The 24,755-nt window shown below is 37.4% G+C and overlaps 1 protein-coding gene across 8 annotated transcripts in view; it reads left to right on the top strand.

Annotated features, from left to right (window-relative positions):
* Window positions 1–24,755, top strand: part of CROT (carnitine O-octanoyltransferase) — a 62,546-nt gene that overhangs the window by 24,982 nt on the left and 12,809 nt on the right. For 3 of the 8 annotated variants that reach the window (XM_032643515.1, XM_032643516.1, XM_032643517.1), the window contains 10 exons: window positions 4,585–4,678; window positions 5,560–5,685; window positions 7,320–7,421; window positions 13,142–13,225; window positions 13,638–13,745; window positions 13,971–14,101; window positions 21,598–21,721; window positions 23,216–23,294; window positions 23,388–23,481; window positions 23,603–23,722. In XM_032643515.1, the coding sequence (XP_032499406.1) occupies window positions 4,585–4,678; window positions 5,560–5,685; window positions 7,320–7,421; window positions 13,142–13,225; window positions 13,638–13,745; window positions 13,971–14,101; window positions 21,598–21,721; window positions 23,216–23,294; window positions 23,388–23,481; window positions 23,603–23,722 (1,062 nt within the window). Of the gene's footprint in view, window positions 1–4,584; window positions 4,679–5,559; window positions 5,686–7,319; window positions 7,422–9,710; window positions 10,549–11,775; window positions 11,837–13,141; window positions 13,226–13,637; window positions 13,746–13,970; window positions 14,102–21,597; window positions 21,722–23,215; window positions 23,295–23,387; window positions 23,482–23,602; window positions 23,723–24,755 lie in introns of those variants that run through there. The other 5 variants (XR_004351480.1, XR_004351479.1, XR_004351481.1 and 2 more) reach the window with 5 other exon arrangements.

The raw sequence follows: 24,755 nt of genomic DNA, 5'->3' as shown, positions 1-24,755 counted from the left end.
TTTTCTCTCATTCTAGAGTTGTTTCTTCACTTTCTTCATGGCCTCTTTTTTTTTTTTTTTTTGCGGTACACGGGCCTCTCACTGTTGTGGCCTCTCCCGTCGCGGAGCACAGGCTCCGGACGCGCAGGCCCAGCAGCCATGGCTCACGGGCCCAGCCGCTCCGCGGCACGTGGGATCCTCCCGGACTGGGGCACGAACCCGCGTCCCCTGCATCGGCAGGCGGACTCTCAACCACTGCGCCACCAGGGAAGCCCCATGGCCTCTTTTGAAGGACAAATATTTTAATTTTGACCACGTCTAATTTATCTATTCTTTTGTTGCTTGTGCTTTTAGTGTCATATCTTAGAAACCATTGCCTGATCGATCCAAGGTCATGAAGATTTATACCTATGTTTTTCTCTAAGATCAATTTTTTAAAAATTTGTATTAATAAGGAGGGGTCAGGGAGATAATTTTTAAATTCCAAATTTAATTGGGGATGTTGACAGAAATTGAGGTAGATATATCCAATAAGCATTTGGAAATTTGGTACCAGAAATTTAGAGAGAAAATGGGGTTGAAGTTAGAGATTTGGTTGCCTCTTATATAAAGGTGATGGTTGAAGCTATTAAAGTAGTGGATGAAATTACCAAAGGAGAAACTTGTAGAAGAGGTTGGGGGAGGCCACTGAGAGAAATTTGGTGAAACACACATTTGACAGTGGAACGAGAACAAATGGTTAGTCAAAAAGACCAAGTAGTCAGTGAGTTAGGGAGACCACAGTGGAACAGTGCTACAAAAGCCAAGGCAGAGAGAATTTTAATATTGACTCCTGGGTGTTTAAACACTGCAATGAGGAAAATAAGACTGAGATAAAGCTGCTGGATTTTATGGGATGCCATTGGTAACATTCAGAAACATACTTTCAGGATAATCACTGGACAAAACCCGATTATGGTAAATTAAAGAATGAGTGGGAAGTAATGAAGGCAGAAACAAGATTGTGAGGACATATCAAGGGTAGAATATTTTAAAAGTGTGTGATTCTGAAATATAAACATTGTTAATACAAATCTTTGTGCTTTTAAATATCAGAAATTGCATGTGTAGCTGAAAACAGGTGCATAGGTAGCCAAATTAAAGGAAAAGGGGTTATTTTAGTTACCAAATCTGTACCTCTTTTTTTATATGAATAATTATTTTTAAACCACTTTTGAGGTATGATTGACATACAGAAAGCTGTACATATTTATTGTGTACAACTGGATGAGTTTGGAGATAAGTATACACGGATGAAACTATCACCACAGTCTATATCCTAAACATATTCATTACCTCCAAAGGTGTCCCGCCCTCTTAATTTATTTTTTTTTTTTTTTTTTTTTTTTTTTTTTTTATGCGTTACGCGGGCCTCTCACTGTTGTGGCCTCTCCCGTTGCGGAGGACAGGCTCCGGACGCGCAGGCTCAGCGGCCATGGCTCACGGGCCCAGCCGCTCCGCGGCATGTGGGATCTTCCCAGACCGGGGCACGAACCCGTGTCCCCTGCATCGGCAGGCGGACTCTCAACCACTGCGCCACCAGGGAAGCCCTTAATTTATTTTTAATAATTAATTTTTTTGTGTTAAGAACACTTACGTTAAGATCTCCCCTTTTAGCAAATTTTTTTTTTTTTTTTTTTTTTTTTTTTTTTTTTTTTTTGCGGTACGCGGGCCTCTCACTGTTGTGGCCTCTCCCATTGCAGAGCACAGGCTCCGGACGCGCAGGCTCAGCGGCCATGGCTCACGGGCCCAGCCGCTCCGCGGCATGTGGGATCCTCCCGGACCGGGGCACGAACCCGTGTCCCCTGCATCGGCAGGCGGACTCTCAACCACTGCTCCACCAGGGAAGCCCTAGCAAATTTTTAAGTGTACAGTACAGTATCATTAACTACAGGAACTATGCTGTACAGTAGTTCTCTAGGACTTACTCATCTTATGTAACTGAAACTTTGTATCCTTTGACTAATGCCTCCTCATTTCCTCCTTAGATCAGCCCCTGGCACCCACCATTCTATTCTGCTTCTAATAGTCTAACTATTTTAGATTCCACGTATAAGTGATACCATGCAGTATTTGTCCTTCTGTGTTTGGCATATTTCACTTAGGGTAGTGTCCTCCAGGTTCATTCACATTGTTGCAAGTGGTGGGATTTCTTTCTTTTTTAAGGCAGAATAGAATTCCATTTGTATGTATATATCACATCTCGTTTATCCTTCGCTGAATATTTAAGTTGCGTTTTGCCTCTTGGCTATTGTGAGTAATGCTGCAAGGAACCTGGGAATGCACATGTCTCTTTAAGATCCTGATTTCAGTTCCTTTGGATATATACACAGAACTGGGATTGCTGGATCATATAGTATTTCTATTTTTAATTTCTTGAGGAACCTCCATAGTTTTTTATAGTGGCTTCACCAATTGAGAGTCCCGCCAACAGTGCAGAAGGGTTCCCTTTTCTCCACATCATCGTCAACACTTGATATCACTTATCTTTTTGTTAATAGCCGTTCTGACAGGAATGAGGTAATATCTCATTGTGGTTTTTACTTACATTTCCCTGATGATTAGTGATGTTGAGCACCTTTTCATATACCTGTTGGCCATTTTTGTATCTTCTTTGGAGAAATGTCTGTTCAGTCCCTTTGCCTATTTTTTAATCAGATTTGTTTTTTTGCTATTAAATTGTAGGAGTTCCTTGAATATTAACCTCTTATCAGATGTATGGTTTGCATGTATTTTCTCATATTCTGTAGGTTGCCTTTTCACTTAGTTGTTAACTGTGCTGAAGCTTTTAGTTTGATGTAATCCTACTTGTCTGTTTTTACTTTTGTTGCCTGTGCTTTCGGTATCATGTCTAAGAAATGCTTGCTGAGGCCAATGTCTAGAAGCATTTTTTCCCATGTTTTCTTCCAGGAGTTTTATTGTTTCAGGTCTTACATTTAAGCCTTTAGTCTGTTTTGAATTGATTTTTCTGTATGGTGTAAGATAGGGGTCCAGTTTCATTCTTTTGTATGTGGTAATTTTCCCAACACTGTTTATTTAAGGGGCTATCCTTTTCCCATTGTGTATTTTTGGCTTCCTTGGCACCTCAGTTGACTGTATGTAAGTGGATTTATTTCTAGACTTTCTGTTGTGTTCCATTGACCTGTATGTCTGTTATTTGTGCCATACTATTTTGATTACTGAAGCTCTGTAATATATTTTGAAACCAGGAAGTGTGATGCCTCCAGCATTGTTCTTCTTGCTTAAAACTGCTTTGTCTATTTGGAGTTTTTTGTGGTACCATATGAATTTTAGGATTCTTTTTCTTGTTTCTGTGAAAAATGCCATCGGATTTTAATAGGGGTTGCCTTGAATCTGTAGATCACTTTAGGTAGGATGGACTTCTTAATGGTGAGGATTTGGCAGTTACTATCTGACCTTTTATTATCAAACTTAAAATGTCATTTCAGGTTTAATGCATTTTTCCTGGTGATTTCTCTCTGATAATGACTGTTTTTTTATGACGTGGTCCTTTCCCACTGAATATTAAAATGGCTATGTCAGGGAGTGGGGAAAAGTTTCATAGTAAAAACTGGTGCTCTCAGGTGGTAAGGGAAAGGCAGCAGCTCATACCATATGGAGAAAAACAGTGAGGTAGATTTTATTCCTTAAGCATTCAGAATTTATCCTAGTTATTATGGCTGCCATATAACCACCAACTCTGTAAGCTTTATTTGTAATTGAAGCAAAATCAGAGTTAGCAAAGACAAGTAAGCAGGAAGAGATAAGGCAAGTTGCTTCCACCATAGATGCAGATTGTTTGTTATAGAAGGCTTCATCCACTCCACAGGACACCATTAGTTTCAAATAAAGGCGGAGGAATTTTGCAGCAAGGAATTCATTCCTTGAATGATAAAGTCACAAATAAGGGATGGCTGCTAGTGGTGTGTTTTGAGCATTTATTAAGCTACAGTAGCTCACTTTCTGAGAAACCTGTGGAAGCGTTTAAATTGAGGTAATTTCTTAGCATATGTTATGAGGAAGTAGGGATGAAAATAAGCTGTAGATTTTTGATGAAAATTTCTTTGTGGAAGAACCCTGTTATTTACCTGCTAATATGTTTAAAGATACGTGAAACTCATCAGACTAGGATTATAGAATGCTATGGGGGGAAATAATTTATCTTTAGCTAATAGCCTTTGTAATGATTTTAAGTAAGAATGGCATATGTGAAAACATTTAAAACTAACTACATGGTATTTCTATTTTGGGGGTTAAGCCCAAGTATTACTTGGGTACAGAATAAGTCCTCTGTTAATATATACACATAGTTTTTAGTTAGATAAAATGTACATAATATTTGTGAGATTTGTCAAGTATACTTACGGTATTAATAGGCCACATAATCACTTTAAAAAAAAAGATGTGCAGGAAATAACTCCATTGCTGTTGAGACCATAATCTCTTTCTTTGGATAATATATCAAAACATTTAAATACTTATAAACTTTATAACCTATTAAAGGCCAAAGTAGCTAGTGATCCTGCCTGTGCTCTTTTTGAATCCTCTTTATTTAATCTTCCAAAGGCAATTGACATACATCCAAAAGAAGTGCCATAGTGAACCTGATGGACCTGGGGTAGCAGCGTTAACTAGTGAGGAGCGAACTCGATGGGCTAAGGTTATAATTTACATTTTTCTTTTCTTTTGAGGTATAATTGACTTACAACATTATATTCAACTATATAACATAAGGATTCAATATTTGTATATATTGAGAAATAATCACCACAGTAAGTCTAGTTAGCGTCCATCACCATACAGAAAACTAAAAAATACTTTTTTTTTTTTTTTTTTTTTTTGCGGTACGCGGGCCTCTCAGTGTTGTGGCTTCTCCCGTTGCGGAGCACAGGCTCCAGACGTGCAGGCTCAGCGGCCATGGCTCACGGGCCCAGCTGCTCTGCGGCATGTGGGATCTTCCCGGACTGGGGCACGAACCTGTGTCCCCTGCATCGGCAGGCGGACTGTCAACCACTGCGCCACCAGGGAAGCCCTAAAAAATACATTTTTTGTAATGAGAACTTTTTTTTTTTTTTGAGAACTTTTAAGATATACTCTCTAGAAGCTTTCAAATATGCAATACAACATTATTAACTAATTTACACTTTTGGGGTGAGGGTATGCTATTTTTATTTTATTTACATTTAAATTTCAAACACTGAGCTCAAGTATATGCTGGCCCTTTGTTCAGATTTTTGAAGTAAAGATAAATGGACAGACAGCTTTAAGTTTTAAGCAGCATTAAATACATTGTACAATATTAAACTATTAGAGAAAATCTAGGGGGTGGCATAACTTTATACCTTTATGCATTTAGTAGCACAAGTATAGGGACCAGCCATGCAGTTGGAGGAAAAACCTGTTCAGGAGTCAACAGAGAGGTTCTTGAATTCACACTTTTCTTGATGAACCTTTTTGGTAACTTTTTGAGAACCTATTAAGATTTTCTGGATATTTTGTATTTAATTTGTAACATTTTATTATTATCTCCTTGCCCTTTAGGCACGAGAATATTTGATTAGTCTTAATCCAGAGAACTTGACTATGTTAGAAAAAATTCAGAGCAGTTTACTGGTATTTTGTTTAGATGACGGCAGTCCACATGTAACACCGGAAGATTATTCTCAGGTATTCAACTGTCTTATTTTGTTATTTCTTCCCACAGATTTTTCTGGAGGACTCTTGTGTAAATTGAACATGAGAAGAATTTTGTTACATGCAGGCTTTTTTTTTTAAACCACTTTATTAAGGTATAATTGACATACAAAAAGCTGTACATATTTAATGTATACAACTTACTGAGTTTGAAATATACACCCATAAAACCACTGTGAAACATAATTGTGAAGACAGTTGTTTCCTGTATCTTGGAAACACCTTTTATCTTAGAATGGGGCAGCTAAGAAAAGAAAGTGCAAATACTAAGTCATAAAATATTTAATGCAGGCTTTTAAAACATTTTCTTAGATATATATATATATATATATATATATATATATATATATATATATACACACACACGTATCAAATGAAGATTATACATAAATAATGCTCTGTAAATTCTTGCCACATTGTTTAGCTCCATTTAGACATCTTATATGTTGTTTAAAGAAGTATGTCTATTATTTGCTTATCAGATGTCAGTGGTTCCCAACCTTTTTATTGATCATATATACAGGAAATTTGCATAAGATGCTGGGCTAAATGAGATTTCATACCAAAGGTGACATGAGAACCTACCTATAACCCACACCAGTGGGCCTTGATATCTTAGTTGGTGAGGTCTGTCCTAAGAATTATATCATTCTTGTGATTTATTTTATCATTTGATTTTATAGAACACACTGATTTTAGTGAATTTAAGGGTAATTGTGGCCTACTTTTTTCTTTCTGGGGTAATATCATTTCCTGGGAAAAAAATAAAAGGTAGTAGTCATATTTGTAGGAATCTCAGAGTCTTTTGAAAACACTGAAGTTACTTCATAATACATTCATCAATATTAAATGTTAGAAATAATATAGGATTGAAAAACCTTGTAGCTAGAAAACAATTTTTCCTCTTCCTTAGCTGCATTTGTTTTTAAGTAGAATCAACAAGCTTCTTGAGGAAGAATGTGTTTTCATGAAGTGTTGCTCAAACTATTTTGCTGCAATCTACAGTTAGGCATATTTAGATTGCAGCCCATCAGACACACACACACGCACACAAGCGTGTGCACACTTACACATACATACATCATAGAAGTTTCACAAAACAGTAATAATTACTTTGACTATCTGCGGTGTACTCTGATATTTATGTTCTATTTTATTCTTTCTTGTAAAGAATGTTTACTGAGGTTTCATGACTCACTTACGGCCCAAACTTACCATTTGAGAAACTGGCTTAGTAGGATATGAATTCTTGAAATATTTTTCTTGTAACTAGACTTTAATGACTAAACTTATCAATGCCTCTTATCCTATTCAAGTTGCAAAAGCCTTGTCCTTTCAATTGTATATTCTCTAAACATTCATGAACGTTGTACCATCATTCTCTTTTCTGGTAGAATTTCTTGGATTTTGAGTACTATTTAAAGTCAAGGCCAGAATTATTATCTCTTGAATATAATATTTTATTAAATTTTATTAAATTTGGTTTACCTGAAGAGGAAAAGTGAGATCATGTGTGTTTGTGTGTGTGTTTGTGTGTATTTAAGATATAAATACTTAAAAGCCAATATTAAAATCCTTTAAATTTGGAAATGTTACATTTATTTTAGGTTGCTACAAAGGTTCTTACTGGAGATCCAACAGTACGCTGGGGTGACAAATCTTATAACTTGATTTCCTTTTCTAATGGAGTATTTGGCTGTAATTGTGATGTAAGTAAACTACTGAAATTATTTTTTCCGTTTACTCTTTTAGTTTAATTTAATGGCAGTAATCTACAATACTTACGCTGTCCTGTGGTAGAATAAGTAAACACTTATTTAGCTTTATAGCATTAGAGTAAAAGGTTTAGTTATGAATTCTCAGTGAAAATAGAGTATAGGACAAATTATTTTCATCTGTAGTAAGGATAACAGTGTGGTGTGTATCTACAAAGTGGAATTTGCATGCATTTTTATGTAGTATAAGCCCTTTTAAAATCCACTGTTACCTCTTGTTGAAAATTACAACCTATTTTAAAAGATATAGCATTAGTATATGTTCTATGCATGGAGAAATGTATGTGGATATATTTCTACATTTACCTAGTAATTTTGTGACCTTGTTAAAAAAAATGACACATGATCTTTGGAACATTATTTACTTCTGGATATTAAAATGTCTGGTACTGAATTCCATTTTTTACCTTCTTCATAAAACAAACACATGCACACACACACACACACACACAACTTGTTTGTTTTCTGTTCTCCCATGGTTGTCTTTATTAGCTCTACTTTGCCATTTTCTGATGGACATTCAGGAGGTCTATGAACCAAGAAAAGTAAAAAATCAACCTAAATCAGAATTGCAATATATACTTATAACCTCATTATAATAGTTTTCATAAAGTATATGATTTGGTATAAAGTAGTATGAGGTAGATTTTTTGTTTGTATTTGGGGGCTTTCCTCCGAAGTATTGATATTTAGTGACTGTAAGATACTAAAACAAATCCTGTTACGTTGATCTGGGTTCAATAGTTCTGTTAATCAGTATTTATTCAGTTTTAGGTGATCGAAACCTAAGTCAAATTGGCATTAGCTTATGAAGGTATTTATGGCATAGGGGTACAGCTAAATTTGGGTAATGCTGACTTCCAGTGTCCAGATGCTTTCATTAGAAACTTCTCTCTCCATTTTTTGGCATTACTTTCCTATGTTTGGCTTTATTTTCATGTAGACTACACCATGTGATGGTTGTACCTACGGTCTCATGTTTTCACAGCTCTCCTCGTAGATCAGTGTTCTCTGTGGAAATAGCCAGCTTTTTTTTTTTTTTTAACCTGAGTGGTTCCAGCAAAAGACCTGGGAATAATGCTCATTTGTTGTATTGGCCTGTGTGAATCGTGCACATTCCAGGGAGTTAGGTGCTCTGATTCGCCTGGCCTGGGTCACATACCAAACCTTGGGACCTAGCTGGTAGAATCACTCATTCAAACCACCACAGAGATGTGTGCTGATTGCCTAAAGAAAAATAAAGTAGCTGTTATTGCCGAGGAAGGTGGTGTGATTGATGTGCAGGTAATAGAATGTCTTCCACAGTAAATCATCAGGGTGAAAGGTTGCCATGAGTCATTTTGAAGATTTGCTGTCTGTCCTCTTCCTTACGAGTCCAGTGTTGACAAAAGATTTTGTGTTACTTGCCTCAGCTTTTTTCCCTTCAGCTCCTTGTTTGCTTCTTCTTGACCTCCTCAGTTTGGTTCATAGCCTCACTATTCCTTGGAATCTGTCCTTTGTAAAGTAGCTCACTACCTTCTGGCTTCTTCCCTCCATATCTCGTTGACTTGTCAGCTGCAGTTGATTACCCTCTTCTTCATATGCATCTGACACTGCCTTCAACCTCCTAACAGTCTTTTTGGGTCTCCGGATTCTAAAACTGAGCTTAATATTATTCATAACCGTTTTCCCCTGTGTCTGCTCTTTTCTCTGGTTCAATGGTTTCATTGACCATTTCTACATAGGTAGCTTGCAGTTATATTTTTCCAGTTTTTACCTATTATTCTCATCTTGAGAGTTTTGTTTCACGATATGTTAAATTGTCCAAACTGGATGTTACATTATTATGTAAGGGTTAGTTACTCTCATCATCAAGAACTCATCATCTTGCTTTCCTCCCTCACTCCCAACCTCCTAAAAACACCACCTTGCACTACTTGGATTTTTACTGATGGCATCAACATCCTGCTGTTTGCTCAAATTCAGGAGAAAATAACTTTAATGATGTTTCTATCTTTGAATAAAAATACTGGTCGCATAATGAGCATATATCTTTGCACAACTGAAATGCTTTCCTGTAGTAAAGTGTATGGACATGTTTCATGTGTATGCATTGTCACCCATATACTTATCAAATTGATCTGATGATCTCCACTTGACAGTATGCTTTTATTTATTTATTTATTTATTTATTTATTTTTTTGTGGTACGCGGGCCTCTGGCCTCTCCCGTTGTGGAGCGCAGGCTCAGCGGCCATGGCTCACGGGCCCAGCCACTCTGCAGAATGTGGGGTCTTCCCGGACTGGGGCACGAACCCGTGTCCCCTGCATCGGCAGGCAGACTGTCAACCACTGCGCCACCAGGGAAGCCCAACAGTATGCTTTTAAAATTCCATGTAGGTTCCCCTTGCAACCTACGATGATTACTGAAAATGCTACTTAACCAATGTAAAACATTATTAGTAAAGTATATATACTGTAAAGTTAAGTTGTTCTTAATCCAAATTCATATTGCTGCTCTCTTCCATTGGTGCTTGAATATATACTTTTGTGATTATACTACATAATAGCATTTCCCTGTTGGGATTTAAAATCCTGGGGTCAGCTATTTTGTCTTCCTTATATAGGCTTTGTTGTAGGCTTTTGTAGAAGTACATAAGAAGCATGTAATGAACATTAGTTGTTAATAACAGTAGTTACTAATTATTGCTGTGGGCCAGGATCTGTAGTAAGTACTTTATAAGCATTATTGAAATCATTTTTCACAGCTGCTGTATGCAACTAGGTATTGTTTTCCCTACTAACAGATGAGGCAGTTTACTTAAAGAATTAAGTAACTTTCTCAAGTAACTTACTTGAGAAACTTAACTTACTTATATAGCTAGTAAATAGTAATGTTTGGACTCAGAACCCAAGTCCACATTATTAAACAGTATATTACACATATTGCCTCCATATAAATGAAAAAAAAAGATAAAACTTATGTGAACAAATAAAGCATCAGGAAAGCGTTTGATTTTTTTCTATTTTTCTATTCTATTTTTTTTCTATTTCCTAACTTTCCCGTTGCAGAGGACAGGCTCCAGACGCGCAGGCTCAACGGCCATGGCTCACAGGCCCAGCCGCTCTGCGGCATGTGGGATCTTCCCGGACCGGGGCATGAACCCGTTTCCCCTGCATCAGCAGGCGGACTGTCAACCACTGCGCCACCAGGGAAGCCCTAATATATATTTTTTTAATTGATGATTAACTTTCTGCCAGGAGATGAATGGGTAAAATTATAAGTCAAAGAGATTTATATCTTTCAGTCATGCTCTTTCTTACTGGTTCCAGTATAATACTGTTGTCTTCAATGAAATAATATATGCAATATCTGTGAAAGTTCTTTGTAAAGCTACAAAGTACTACACAGCTGTGAGATGCTGTTAGAAAAGGGTCTTGTCCATGACCTTTGAGTCTTGTTATATGTGCTGTTGCTGGCAGGCGGGATGAACTGCTCTTGCATCTTGTACTGACCTCCCTAGTAAGCCTTTCCTGGTGCTTTGGTGGCTGCTTTCCTGCTAACGATATACCATGTTTCTAGGCTCCACGGGGCCGTAATACAGGGCAGCAAAGCTGTGTAATGTTAAGGCGATATTTAAGACACCTAATTACACCCTCTGAAACTGGGCCCAAGTGTGCTGGATTCATATCTTAAACCTCCCTTCTTTCTCTCCAAGGCTAGCGGTGTCACTTTCAGTTCATGAATGGTAATTGTGTGTAATGTAAACTGGTAGCCTTAACCCAGAGGGGAAAAAACTGCATGTGATGTAATTGTCATCAAAGGAACATGGAGAAGATAAGGCAAAAAGTTTATTCTCCAGAATAAGTGATGGGAAAATTCACTAGCCACAGTTCCTTTCTCTAAATACAGCTGTCAAAACTATGGCACCCCTGTAACTCAGCGCATCTTTCCCACATTCCTTAAACATTGAGAATTATTTCTGCCATATTGAGCACTCTTATAGATATATACACAAAATCATTATGCTTTTAAATGCTTATCTAGTGGACTGTGTGTTTACCAAAAGAAGTTCATACCCATCCTCCATTTAGCCTTCAGATTTAGTCTGCCATCCCCATCTGCTTTTCCATAGTGCTTTTAAAATTCCAGAACATTTTAGCGTTGTATATGTACATACGTATACCTCCTTTGACTTCCAGTACAAATAGCAATTATTTTCTCTAGATTATTCATGTTTACATCCCTTCCCATTACCTCAAGAGCCCTAATTAAGTGCTTCTGACTTTAAATATTTGTTCTTTCTCAGAAAATAAAATACATCAGTTACTTACTATACTGTGGAATATCCATCTCTTTATCATTACAAGGTGAGGCATTTGAGAATTCTGCATTTTATTATGTGTTAAGAGTGGAGAGAAGGTGAAAATAAAATATTGGGTCAAGTTTTGTTTTGTTTTTTAATGAGTAGACTTTACTTTTTAGAGCAAGTTCCAGATTTACAGGAAAATTAAGCAGAAAGTACAAAGTGCTCACTTGCTCTCTTTCCTGCACCCCATTTTATATCTTGTATTGGTATATGTTGTTACATTTGATGAACCAATATTGATACATTATTGTTAACTGAATTACATTGTTTCACTCTTTATGTTGTACAACTTTATGGTTTTGCCAAATGCATAATGCCGTTCATTTCCCGTTACACTGTCTTTTTAACATAACCATCAGAATGATCCTTTTAAATTGTAAGACAAATCATGTCAGTGCTCTGTTCATAACTCTTCAGTGTCTTCCACTTTTATAAAGTAAAAATTGAAAGAGATACTTTATTTTATTTTTTAAAGCATCTAATATTTATTTTTTATTTTCTCTAATTTTTATTTATTTTTCCATTTTTAAAAAATTTTAAACATTTTTATTGGAGTATAATTGCTTTACAATGGTGTGTTAGTTTCTGCTTTATAACACTGAATCAGGTATACATAAACATATATCCCCATATCTCCTCCCTCTTGCATCTCCCTCCCACCCTTCCTATCCCACCCCTCTAGGTGGTCACAAAGCACTGAGCTGATCTCCCTGTGCTATGCGGCTGCTTCCCACTAGCTATCTATTTTACATCTGGTAGCGTATATATGTCCATGCCACTCTCTCACTTCGTCCTTCGTCCCAGCTTACCCTTCCCCCTCTCGGTGTCCTCAGGTCCATTCTCTACATCTGTGTCTTTATTCCTGCCCTGCCCCTAGGTTCTTCAGAACCAATTTTTTTTTTTTTTTTAGATTCCATATATATGTGTCAGCATATGGTATTTGTTTATCTCTTTCTGACTTATTTCACTCTGTATGACAGACTCTAGGTCCATCCACCTCACTACAAATAACTCAATTTTGTTTCTTTTTATGGCTGAGTAATATTCCATTGTATATATGTGCCACATCTTCTTTATCCATTCATCCGATGGTGGACACTTAGGTTGTTTCCATCTCTGGGCTATTGTAAATAGAGCTGCAGTGAACATTGTGGTACATGACTCTTTCTGAATTATCGTTTTCTCAGGGTATATGCCCCGTAGTGGGATTTCTGGGTCATATGGTAGTTCTATTTTGAGTGTTTTAAGGATGGGTCAAGTTTTAACTTACAAAACGTATTCACAGTCTTGTGTATTTTCATTTTAGCATGCTCCTTACGATGCAATGGTTATCGTAAGCATCAGCTATTATGTTGATCAGAAAATTTTTGAGAGTGAAGGAAGATGGACGGTATGTTAGAACAAATATTTCATCCCTTTCTCCTCATAATTTTTTTTTATAAATTTATTTATTTTTGGCTGCATTGGGTCCTCATTGCTGTGCACGGGCTTTCTCTAGTTGCGGTGAGTGGGGGCTACTCTTCGTTGCGGTGCGTGGGCTTCTCATTGCGGTGGCTTCTCGTTGCAGAGCACGGGCTCTAGGCGCACAGGCTTCAGTAGTTGCGGCTCGCAGGTTCTAGAGCACAGAATGAGTAGTTGTGGTGCACGGGCTTAGTTGCTCCGCGGCATGTAGGATCTTCCCAGACCAGGGCTCGAACGCGTGTCCCCTGCATTGGAAGGTGGATTCTTAACCACTGCACCACCAGGGAAGCCCTCCTCATATTTTTATAGATATAATATTTTTAAGTTTTCCCTATTTTCAGGGTTCAGATAAAGTACGGGATATACCACTTCCAGAGGAGCTTGTTTTCACTGTGGATGAAAAAGTATTAAATGACATCAACCAAGCGAAAGCCCAATATTTCAAGCAGGTAGATTTTTCACTTTTCTCTTTGATAGTGATACTTTATCTTATAACTACTATATATGAATATTTGGCTATCATCCAAGTATGACGGCATAAAACATTTAAAAATTACAACTTTGATACCTTTATGTATGTCTGATGATTATTTTAATGCAAATGATACTTTGGTTATCTTTGGGTATTCTCTTTAGGTGTTTCTTCACTGTTCGTATTTAATTCTTTTCATTAGGCATCTGATCTGCAGCTTTTGGTCTATGCCTTTACGTCTTTTGGCAAAAAGCTAACCAAGAAGAAGAAGCTTCACCCTGATACCTTTGTTCAGCTGGCACTTCAGCTGGCCTATTATAGACTTCATGGACGGTGAGGACCATTCATTTTCCACTTTCAGAGTCTTGAAGTCCAAGGCTATCTTTACTATAGCTATTCTGTCGTAACTCGCCAGTGTTTTTTTTTTTTTTTTTTTTTTGCGGTATGCGGGCCTCTCACTGTTGTGGCCTCTCCCATTGCGGAGCACAGGCTCTGGATGCGCAGGCTCAGCGGCCATGGCTCATGGGCCTAGGTGCTCCGGGGCATGTGGGATCTTCCCAGACTGGGGAACGAATCCATGTCCCCTGCATCGGCAGGAGGACTCTCAACCACTGCGCCACCAGGGAAGCCCCTCCTCAGTGTTTTTTCTTAAGTTTTTCCCAGTTGGCACTGTGCCCTAGTTTGTACTTTCATCAACAGTGTTATTAGAGTTTCCATCTGTGACACTTCAACAGTCTTTCCTTGTTTTTCATTACCTTGATATTTTTGAAGTGCCTGCTCTCTTCTGAGAGAGATTTGTCATTCTTTGGAATTCAGATGGCTTGATTTTCTTGCAGCCTGTTTTCAAGTGGGTTCATGAAAAAGTATGATTTCATATATTAGACAGTCTTTACTCATTTTTAGGATAGAAGAGATGGTATGTTATGACTTTCTACATCCTAAGCAGAAGTGGAAGCTCCTTGATCTTCCTTTTTAAAATTTTACCTGAGAATATGTATCTTTAAATGGGGTGTTTAGATCATTTACATTTAATATAATTATCAATAAGGTTGGGTTTAAGTCTACAGTCCTGCTGTTTCTCTTTATCCCATCTGTTTTGTGTTTCTTCTTTGTTTTTTTATCTTCTCTTGAATTCCTAGTTTTTTTTTATTCCTTTTATCTCCATTTTCAGCTACACTGTTTTTTTTCTATTGGTAGGGTTTTACAAAATACATCTTTTTTTTTTTTTGCGGTATTCAGGCCTCTCACTGTTGTGGCCTCTCCTGTTGCGGAGCACAGGCTCCAGACAAGCAGGCTCAGTGGCCATGGCTCACGGGCCAGCTGCTCCGCGGCATGTGGGATCTTCCTGGACCGGGGCACGAACCTGTGTCCCCTGCATTGGCAGGCGGACTCTCAACCACTGTGCCACCAGGGAAGCCCAAAATACATCTTTAAACTTGCAATCTACCTTCAGATATTTTCCACTTAAAGTGTAATGAAAGAACCTGAAAACGATGCTTCTGTTATGCTTATCTCGTTCTTTGTGCTATTGTTGTCATACATTATACTTGTACATATGTTAACAACCTAATGATGCACTACTATTTTTGCCTTCAACAGTCAATTATCTTCTTTTATTGTGGTAAAATATAAATAAAATAAAACTTGCCATTTTAACTATTTTTTTTTTTTTTTTTTTTTTTTTTTTTTTTTTTTTATGCGTTACGCGGGCCTCTCACTGCTGTGGCCCCTCCCGTTGCGGAGGACAGGCTCCGGACGCGCAGGCCCAGCGGCCATGGCTCACGGGCCCAGCCGCTCCGCGGCATGTGGGATCCTCCCAGACCGGGGCACGAACCCGTGTCCCCTGCATCGGCAGGCAGACTCTCAACCACTGCGCCACCAGGGAAGCCCCATTTTAACTATTTTTAAGTATATGATCCAGTGGCATTAATTACATCGACTGTGTTATGCAACCATCACCACTCTCTATTTCCAAACCTTTTTTTAACCACTCCAAACAGAAACTCTGTACTCATTAAGCAATAATTTCCTATTCTCCTATCCCAACCCCTGGAAGTCTCTAATCCACTTTCTGTCTATATGAATTCGCCTGTTCTGGATATTTCCTCTAAGTGGAATTATACATTATTTGTCCTTTTGTATCTGGCTTATTTCACTTAGGATAGTATTTTCAATGTTTGTTCTTTCATGGCTGAATAATGTTCCATTGTATGAATATACCACATTTTGTTTATCCATTCATCTGTTGACAGATGCTTGGGTTGTTTCTGCCTTTTGGCTATTGTGAATAACACTGCTGTGAGCATTCACATACATGTATTGGTTTGAATCCCTGTTTTCAGTTCTTTTGAGTCAATAACTAGGAGTGGAAGTGCTGGGCTGTATGGTAATTCTATGTTTAACTTTTTGTGGAACTGCCCAACTGTTTTCCACAGTGGATACCATTTTTACATTCCCACCAGCAATATACAAAGTAATGTATAATTGTTCTACATCCTTGCCAACACTTACTTTTCTGTTTAAAAAAAAAAGAAGCCATCCAGAGTACTTGTGAAGTGGTATCACGTTGTGGTTTTTATTTGCATTTCCTTAATGACTAATGAGGTTGAATATCTTCGTGTGTTTATTGGCCATTTGTATATCTTCTTTGGCAAAATGTCTATTTAAATCCTTTGTGCATTTGGTAATTCGGTTGTCATTTTGTTGTTGAATTTTAAGGGTTCTTTATGTATTGTAGATATGAAACCCTTATCAGATAGGTATTTTGCAAATATTTTCTCTCATTCTGCAGGTTGTCTTTTCATTCTCTTGATAGTATGCTTTGATGCACAAAGTTTTAAATTTTGAAGTCCAATTTATGTGTTTATTTCATTTGTTGCCTGTGCTTTTGGTGTCATATCCAAGAAATCATTGCCAAATCCAGTATTACAAAACTTTCCCCATATGTTTTCTTCTAAGAGTTTTATAGTTTTAGCTCTTACTTTAGGTCTTTGATCCATTTTGAGTTAAGTTTTGTGTAGGGGGTATGGTAAGGATCAAAATTCACTCTTTTGCATATGGATATCCAGTTTTCTTAGCATTATTTGTGAAGAGACTGTCCTTTCCCTATTGAGTGGTCTTGACACTCTTGTCCAAAATCAATTGACCGTAGATGTGACGGTTTGTTTCTGGGTCAATGTGTTGTTCAGTGTGTCTCTTCTTGTGTTCACACGACACTGTTTTGATTATTGTAGCTTTGCAGTAAGTTTTGAAATCTGGAACTAATGAGTACTTCACCTTTGTTCTTTTTTTTTTTTAAGATTTATTTATTATTTATTTTATTTATTATTTTTGGCTGTGTCAGATCTTAGTTGCGGCATGCGGGACCTTCGTTGACGCATGCAGGATCTTTGCTTTGAGGTGCGTGGGCTCTTCATTGTGGCGCGTGGGCTTCTCTCTAGTTGTGGCGTGTGGGTTTTCTCTTCTCTAGTTGTGGTGCGCAGGCTCCAGGGTGCACAGGCTCTGTAGTTTGCAGCATGCAGGCTCTCTAGTTGAGGCGCACAAACTCAGTAGTTGTGGCACACAGACTTAGTTGTCCCAAGGCATGTGGGATCTTAGTTCCCTGACCAGGGATTGAACCTGCATCCCATGCATTGGAAGGCGGATTCTCTACCACTGGACCACCAGGGAAGTCCCCTTCACCTTTGTTCTTGAAAAGAAGATTGTTCTGGCGACTCTGGGTTCCTTGAAATTCCATATGAATTTTAGGATGGGTTTTCCCATTTTTGTAAAAATGTCGTTGGGATTTTGATAGAGATTGCATTGCATCTGTAGATCTCTTTTAGTAGTATTGTCATCTTAACAATATTAAGTCTTCTAATCCATGAACATGGGGTCCCTTTGCATTTATTTATGTCTTTTCAAATTTCTTTCAGTGTTTTGTAGTTTTTGGTGTACAGGTCTTTTTGCCTCCTTGGTTAAACTTAATCCTAAGTATTTGATTCTTTTTGATGCTGTTGTAAATTGTTTTCTTGATTTTCTTTTCAGATTATTTATTGCTAGTGTATGGAAATGCAACTGATTTTTGCATGTTGACTTTATATCCTGAAACTGCTGACTTATTAGCTCTAACAGTTTTTTGTGGACTCTAGCGTTTTATGTATAAGACCACACATCTGTGAATAGAGATAGGTTGGATTTTGTCAAAGGCTTTTTCTGTATCAATTGCGATGATCATATAGGTCTTTTTCTTCATTCTATTAATGTAGTATATTACATTGATTTTCATATGTTGAACCATCCTTGCATTCCTGAGATGAATCCCACTTGGTTATGGTGTATCATCCTTTTAATCTGCTGCTGTTTGCTAGTAATTTGTTGAGGATTTTTGCATCTATATTCATAATGGATATTGGTCTATAGTGTCTTTTCTTACCGTGTCTTTTCTTGCAGTGTCTTTGCCTGGTTTTGGTATCAGGGTAATGCTGGCCGCCTATTATGAGTAAGGAAATCGCCAGTGTTTTTGGAAGAGTTTGAGAAGGATTGGTGTCAATTCTTTAAGTATTAGAATTCATCAGTGAAGCCATCTGGTCCAGGACTTAACCTTTGTTGGGGTTTTTGATTGCTCATTCATCTTGTTACTTGTTATACATCTAGTCAGATTTCTATTTTTTCTTGAGTTAGATTTGGTAGTTTGTGTGTTTCTCAGAATATGTCCATTTCATCTAGGCTATCCAGTTTATTGTGTACCGTTCATAATATTCTCTTACAATCCTTTTTATTTCTGTAAAGTCAGTAGTAATGCCCTCTTTCTCATAGTTGATTGTAGTAATTGGAGTCTTCTCCCTTTTTTTCCTTAGTGTAGGTAAAAGCTTGTCTATTTTGTTGATCTTGGCAAAGAACCAACTTTTGGTTTAGTTAACTTTATTTTTCATTTCTGTATTTTGTTTATCTCTACTGTAATCTTAGTTAATTTCTTTTTTTGCTGGCTTTGGGGCTAGTTTGCTTTTCTTTTTTTTAATTCTTTAAAGTGTGCAGTTAGTTTACTGATTTGAGATCTTCTTTAATGTAAGTATTTAGAGCCATAAATTTGCCTCTGAACAGTGCTTTTGCTTCATTCCATAAATTGTGGTATGTTCTACTTTTCATTCATCACAAGGTGTTTTCTAATTTACCTTCTGATTTCTCCCTGAACAATTGGTTAAGAGTTTGTTGTTTTATTTCTACATATTTGTGAATTTTTCAGTTTTTCTTGTTATTGCTTTTTAGCTTCATCCCATTGCCATTGAAGAAGATGCTTTGTATGATTCCAATCTTTATAAATTTATTGAGACTTATTTTGTGGCCTAATATATGGTCTATCCTGGAGAATGTTCCATGTGCACTTGAGAAGAATTTGTATTCTGTTGTTCCTTAGTGGCATATTCTATATATGTCTTTTAGGTATAGTTATTTATAGTGTTGTTCAAGTCTTCTCTTTCCTTATTAGATCTTCTTTCTACGTGTTTTATCCATTATTGAAAGTTGGGGATTGAAGTCTGCAACTATTGTAGAGCTGTCTAGTTCTCTCTTCAATTCTGTCAGTGTTTGTTTCATATATCTTATAGCTCTGTTGTTTGGTGCATATATTTTTATAATTGTTATATCTTGATGAATTAAACATTTTATCAGTAAATACTGTCCTGTTTGTCTCATTCGTCCTTTTTACTTAAAATATATTTTGTCTGATATATATACAGCCACTCCTAATGGAAAAAAAAAATTGTATAGCCACTCAAACTCTCTTTTGGTTACTATCTTTTTTCATCATTTTACTTTTAACCTCTTACTGTCTTGGTTTCTAAACAGAATCTCTTGTGGACAGTATACAGATGATGTTTTTTGTTCATCTTAACAGTCTCTGCCTTTGATTGGAGAGTTACTGGTAAGGAGGGAGAATTCTGCCATTTAGCTGTGTATTCTTACATGTTTTTGTTCTTCAATTCCTCCATTACTTTCTTTTTTGGTAGTAGTGATTTTGATTTTTTTTTTTTGGAGTGTACCATTTTGATTTCCCTATTCTTTCTTTGTATTTTTTAAGCCATTTTCTTTATGGCTACCTTGGAAATTACATTTAACATCTTAAATTTATAACAACTTAGTTTAAATAATACCAGCTTACTTTTAATAGTATACACTGTGCTTTTATCCATCTCTGTACTGCCCTCTTTATCACAGATTACATCTTTTTACATTGTGTGTCCGTTAACATAAACTTATATTACTGTTTTATGTATTTACCCTTTAAGTAAAAAAACTGTTAAACATTGTTGTTCTATCTCCCATGTTTCCAATAAACTGGTAGTTAGATTTGGCAACTTGAGACTAGTAATCGATTATTTTTATTATTTTTTATAACAGTAAGTCAAATAGTTAGTATTATTTGTTTCCTATCGCATCCTGTTCAGATGGAGGGTGAGTTCAGTTGTTACCCAACATCCATTATAAAGTTTCCTCCCTGATTTTTTTACCTAATGGTTTTAGTGGCCATTGATGATCATTACCAAGATCTATTATTTCATTACAGGTTGCAGAGTAGTGATATTTTGTCATTCATTCTTACTGCTTTTATCTTTGTTTTTTAAAGAATGCTATTTTAGTGGTGGTTTAAATTTTTATTTACACTTTATCCTTCACATTTTGAAAGGATACTATTTCAGCTCAGGGAGACAGTCTTATAGAAACACTGAACAGAGGAGGCTCAATAACTGCAGGAATTCCCTGGTGGTCCAGTGGTCAAGACACGGTGCTTTCACTGCCGTGGACCCTGGGTTCAATCCCTGGTCAGGGAACTAAGATCCCACAAGCTGCGTGTCACGGCCAAAAGAAAAAAAAACCAACTGTTTGAGCCCTCTTAATGCCCACGTTCAGACCTTTTACTCTTCCGTTTGATTGCTTTAACTCTAAATTCCTATCACCAGGAAAGTAAGAGAGCTTTGTACCAAAAATTGTTGTATCATTCTCCACCCCAGGGAAACAGTCATCATTCTAGGGCACTTCTTAAATAATGCTTTTACTTAATTCTAGAGTCATTCATGTTCTGTACGAGGAAACTAAAGGCCAAGGACTCTATTACCCCGTATCTTAGTAGCTTAGAACAATAAACATGTATCATCTCACATTTTCTGTCAGGAGTCCAGGCACAGCTTAGCTGGGTGCCTCTGGCTTCAGGTCTCTTGTCAGGTTGTAGTCAGGGTGTCAGGCAGGACCGTGTCTTCATCTGAAGGCACCCCTTAAAGAGGATCTGCCTACAGTCTCACTCACATAGTTATTAGTAAGGTTCATTTCCTCCCAAGCTGTTGTCCAGAGGCCTCTCTGTTTCTTGCCACCTGGGCCTCTCTACAGGGCAACTCCCAGCATGGCAGCAGGCTTTCCTCAGTGTAAGGAGATGAGAGAGCTCTCTTTGTAACCTGCTTTCAGAACTGACATCTCATTACTTTTGTCATATTCCTTTCACTAGAAGGAAGACACTAAATCCATCCCACACGCAGCGTGAGGGATTATACCAGGGCATCTGCAGGAGGCAGGGATCACTGGGGGCATCTCAGAGGCCACCTGCCACAGATGCCAATGTTCACAACCTGACAGCAGCCAAGCCTTTGAAGCATTTCCTGTTATACCAGGCCGCAGTACATTTTGCTCTTTGATGTTGAAAACAGCCTCTTTGTTATTGAAAATCTCAGTCGTAGTCTGTATTGTAGAACTTAGTCTCTGACCAAAGCCAGCTTTATTAGGTGAACTCTCTTTGTAATATAACATTAGAGCATTTTCTTTCTCATGATACATTCTCTTATTTTGATTTTTTCTTGTAGCCCTGGTTGCTGCTATGAAACAGCTATGACAAGATACTTTTATCATGGCCGTACAGAGACTGTGCGATCATGTACAGTGGAAGCAGTCAGATGGTGCCAATCCATGCAGGATCCTTCTACCAGTGTGAGTATTTGAAAAGAAAAAATTAACAGAATTTGTCTGTTCTGAAGGAAACTTGGCTCTTAAATAACTAACTTCTTCAAATCCCTGGATCAGTAAAATATTTTCAGACCTTTTTTTCCGGAAACTTACAAACATTTCTTCATTTGCCAGTGAAGTATATACTTGGAAAGAATAAGAAACAGGGAAGACCTGATAAGAAGCCCATTTGTGTCATTTTCTAGGCAAAGTAACTTCAGCACCTTGAGTATTTCACTACTGTTGATCTACCTTTAGATAACACCCGTAAAATGTAGACTCTCCCAAAGCACCTTTAATAGGAAGCTTTTCTTGATGTGGCTGAACATTTTTGAAATCAGATTTTTTGCGTGTGTATTAGAACCAGTACAGCTTTATATGTTTTGTTTTATACTTGAAGCATTGGCACAAAAGGGTAGTTGCTTCCCTCTATTTTGGTATTGCATTTGTTTCTTTAGTTTTGATTGACATAGTTATGTATATGTTAACTTATTTTAATTTCATAGAGCTGCTTCATTATCATTTTTGTACAACTATGCTTTAGTTTTGAAATCGTAATTGCTTCTGTCTTTACACTTGTTGATATCACTTCTGTGCTGCCCACAAGTTTCTGTTTTCTTGTTCTGGGAAAGAAATAATCAAGTTGCAGGGCATATAGGAAAGAAAAGGCAGAGGAAGAGGGTAAGGGTAGGGGGGATGGATAGATTGGAAGTTTGGGATTGACATATACACACTGCTATATTTAACATAGATGACCAACAAGGACCTACTGTATAGCACAGGGGACTCTGCTCAATATTCTGTCATAACCTAAATGGGAAAAAAAATCTGAAAAAGAATGGATAAATGTATATGTATAACTATATCACTTTGCTGTACACCTGAAACTAACATAACATCTTAATCAACTATATTCCAATATAAAATTAAAAAAATAAAGGCAGTGGAAGAAGTGAGCAAAAAGACAGAAAAGTTATACATCTCAAGGTCTTTCTCAGAATCTTTTTTCTCTCCAAAATTACCCAAATTCTAATTACTTTTTAAAAAAATTAATGAACGAATGAATTTTTTGGCTGCATTGGATCTTCGTTGCTGTGTGTGGGCTTTCTCTAGTTGCAGCGAGTGGGGGCTACTCTTTGTTGCGGTGCGTGGGCTTCTCATTGCGGTGGCTCCTCTTGTTGCAGAGCACGGGCTCTAGGCGTGTGGGCTTCAGTAGTTGTGGCACGCAGTCTCAGTAGTTGTGGCACATGGGCTCTAGAGCGCAGGCTCAGTAGTTGTGGCGTACGGGTTTAGTTGCTCCACAGCATGTGGGATCTTCCCGGATCAGGGCTTGAACCCGTATCCCCTGCACTGACGGGCGGATTCTTAACCACTGTGCCCCAAGGGAAGTCCTGCCTAATTCTTATTACTTTGAGCTCAGGTTTTTTGTTTGGTTTCTGTACAGTTTGTTATTGAAGTATCTCTTGATTTTTAACACAGCTTTTTGAGCAGCAGCACAGGATGTTAGAAGCTTTTGCAAAACATAATAAAATGATGAAAGATTGTTCAACTGGAAAAGGTACGTATATTGGTTTTTTTTTTTCTGACTTAAAAAAAAATTCTCTTGTGCTGAAAACATTTTTCTAACTTCAGGTTTGGGGTTTTATTGCAGGATTTGACCGTCATCTGTTAGGTCTCTCACTCATAGCAAAAGAGAAATGTCTCCCTGTTCCAGAACTCTTTACAGACCCACTTTTCTCCAGAAGGTAATATAACGTAGTGTTTTGTAACCTCATCAGTTTCTTTCTTCCTGAATGTTAAAAGCTTTTCAGAAACAATGTAAGCTTCTGTAAGCCTAGTAAAATATCCTTTCTTTGTGCCATACAGTGGAGGAGGTGGAAACTTTGTTCTCTCAACAAGTCTGATTGGTTATTTAAGAGTCCAGGGAGTGGTGGTTCCCATGGTACACAATGGCTATGGATTTTTCTATCATATCAGAGATGACAGGTGAGGCTGCTCTTTTTATTATTTTTTATTTTAGTATATTTTATTTGCATCTATAAATTTTTTTAGAATACTATTTCATTTATTTTATTTTTTTTTACATCTTTATTATTCTTAACTGTGCTCACTTTTGTTGTTTTTGTCTTTCCTACGCTATGATTCTGTTGGTGTTGTCATCTGTCACTCGCTGCATGGGCAATTATTTTTTACGACTTACGTGTTTAATGCGTATTTGTTTCTCTTTCCTGCTTTTGAGACATTTGTCAAATCAGTCCTTTAGGTGTTTTATGCAGAGCACTGTTTCAGGTTGACTCAGTGATCACATCATCATCATCCTCCAAAATCAGTACACATATTACCATATTTGTTCTACCCGAGGTATTTGATGACAAGTTCAGATAAAATTTGATGGTCTGTAAATATTTGGTGGTTAGTGCGGTCATAGACAATACTAATGACACCAAGACAAGAGACAAGCTCAATTAATTTGTGTTCAGAAAAGGATGTTTTACCAATTCAGATGCATTTCATTTTGGTTGTATGGGGTTTGACTTAAATTTGTGGAAAGAATGAGAAAGAAAATACTAAAACCTGGTAGGGTAAAGAGAGGTGGAGAACAAGGTAATAGCGAATTGACAGAAAGGCTTGGAAAGTCCCCTTTCACAGAGTCTGGCCGTCTCTTCACAGGGATCTGTCAGAGCTTGGGAATTAAGATAATGGGGCTACATATAGCACTGTATGAATAAGAAGAGAGCAGGCTTAGAGGCATTTCAGGTGGAATGGGAATAATAATATGTGTGACACCTTACCTTTGATTAAGGAGGCAAGAATATATAATGGAGAAAAGACAGCCTCTTCAATAAGCGGTGCTGGGAAAACTGGATAGCTACATGTAAAAGAATGAAATTAGGACACTCCCTAACACCATACACAGAAATAAATTCAAAATGGATTGAAGACCTAAATGTAAGGTCAGAAACTATCAAACTCTTAGAGGAAAACACAGGCAGAACACTCCATGACATAAATAACAGCA

This window comes from Phocoena sinus, chromosome 9 (genome assembly GCF_008692025.1).
Source record: "Phocoena sinus isolate mPhoSin1 chromosome 9, mPhoSin1.pri, whole genome shotgun sequence".
NCBI lineage: Eukaryota > Metazoa > Chordata > Mammalia > Artiodactyla > Phocoenidae > Phocoena > Phocoena sinus.
This window is presented reverse-complemented; position numbering and strand designations above follow the sequence as displayed.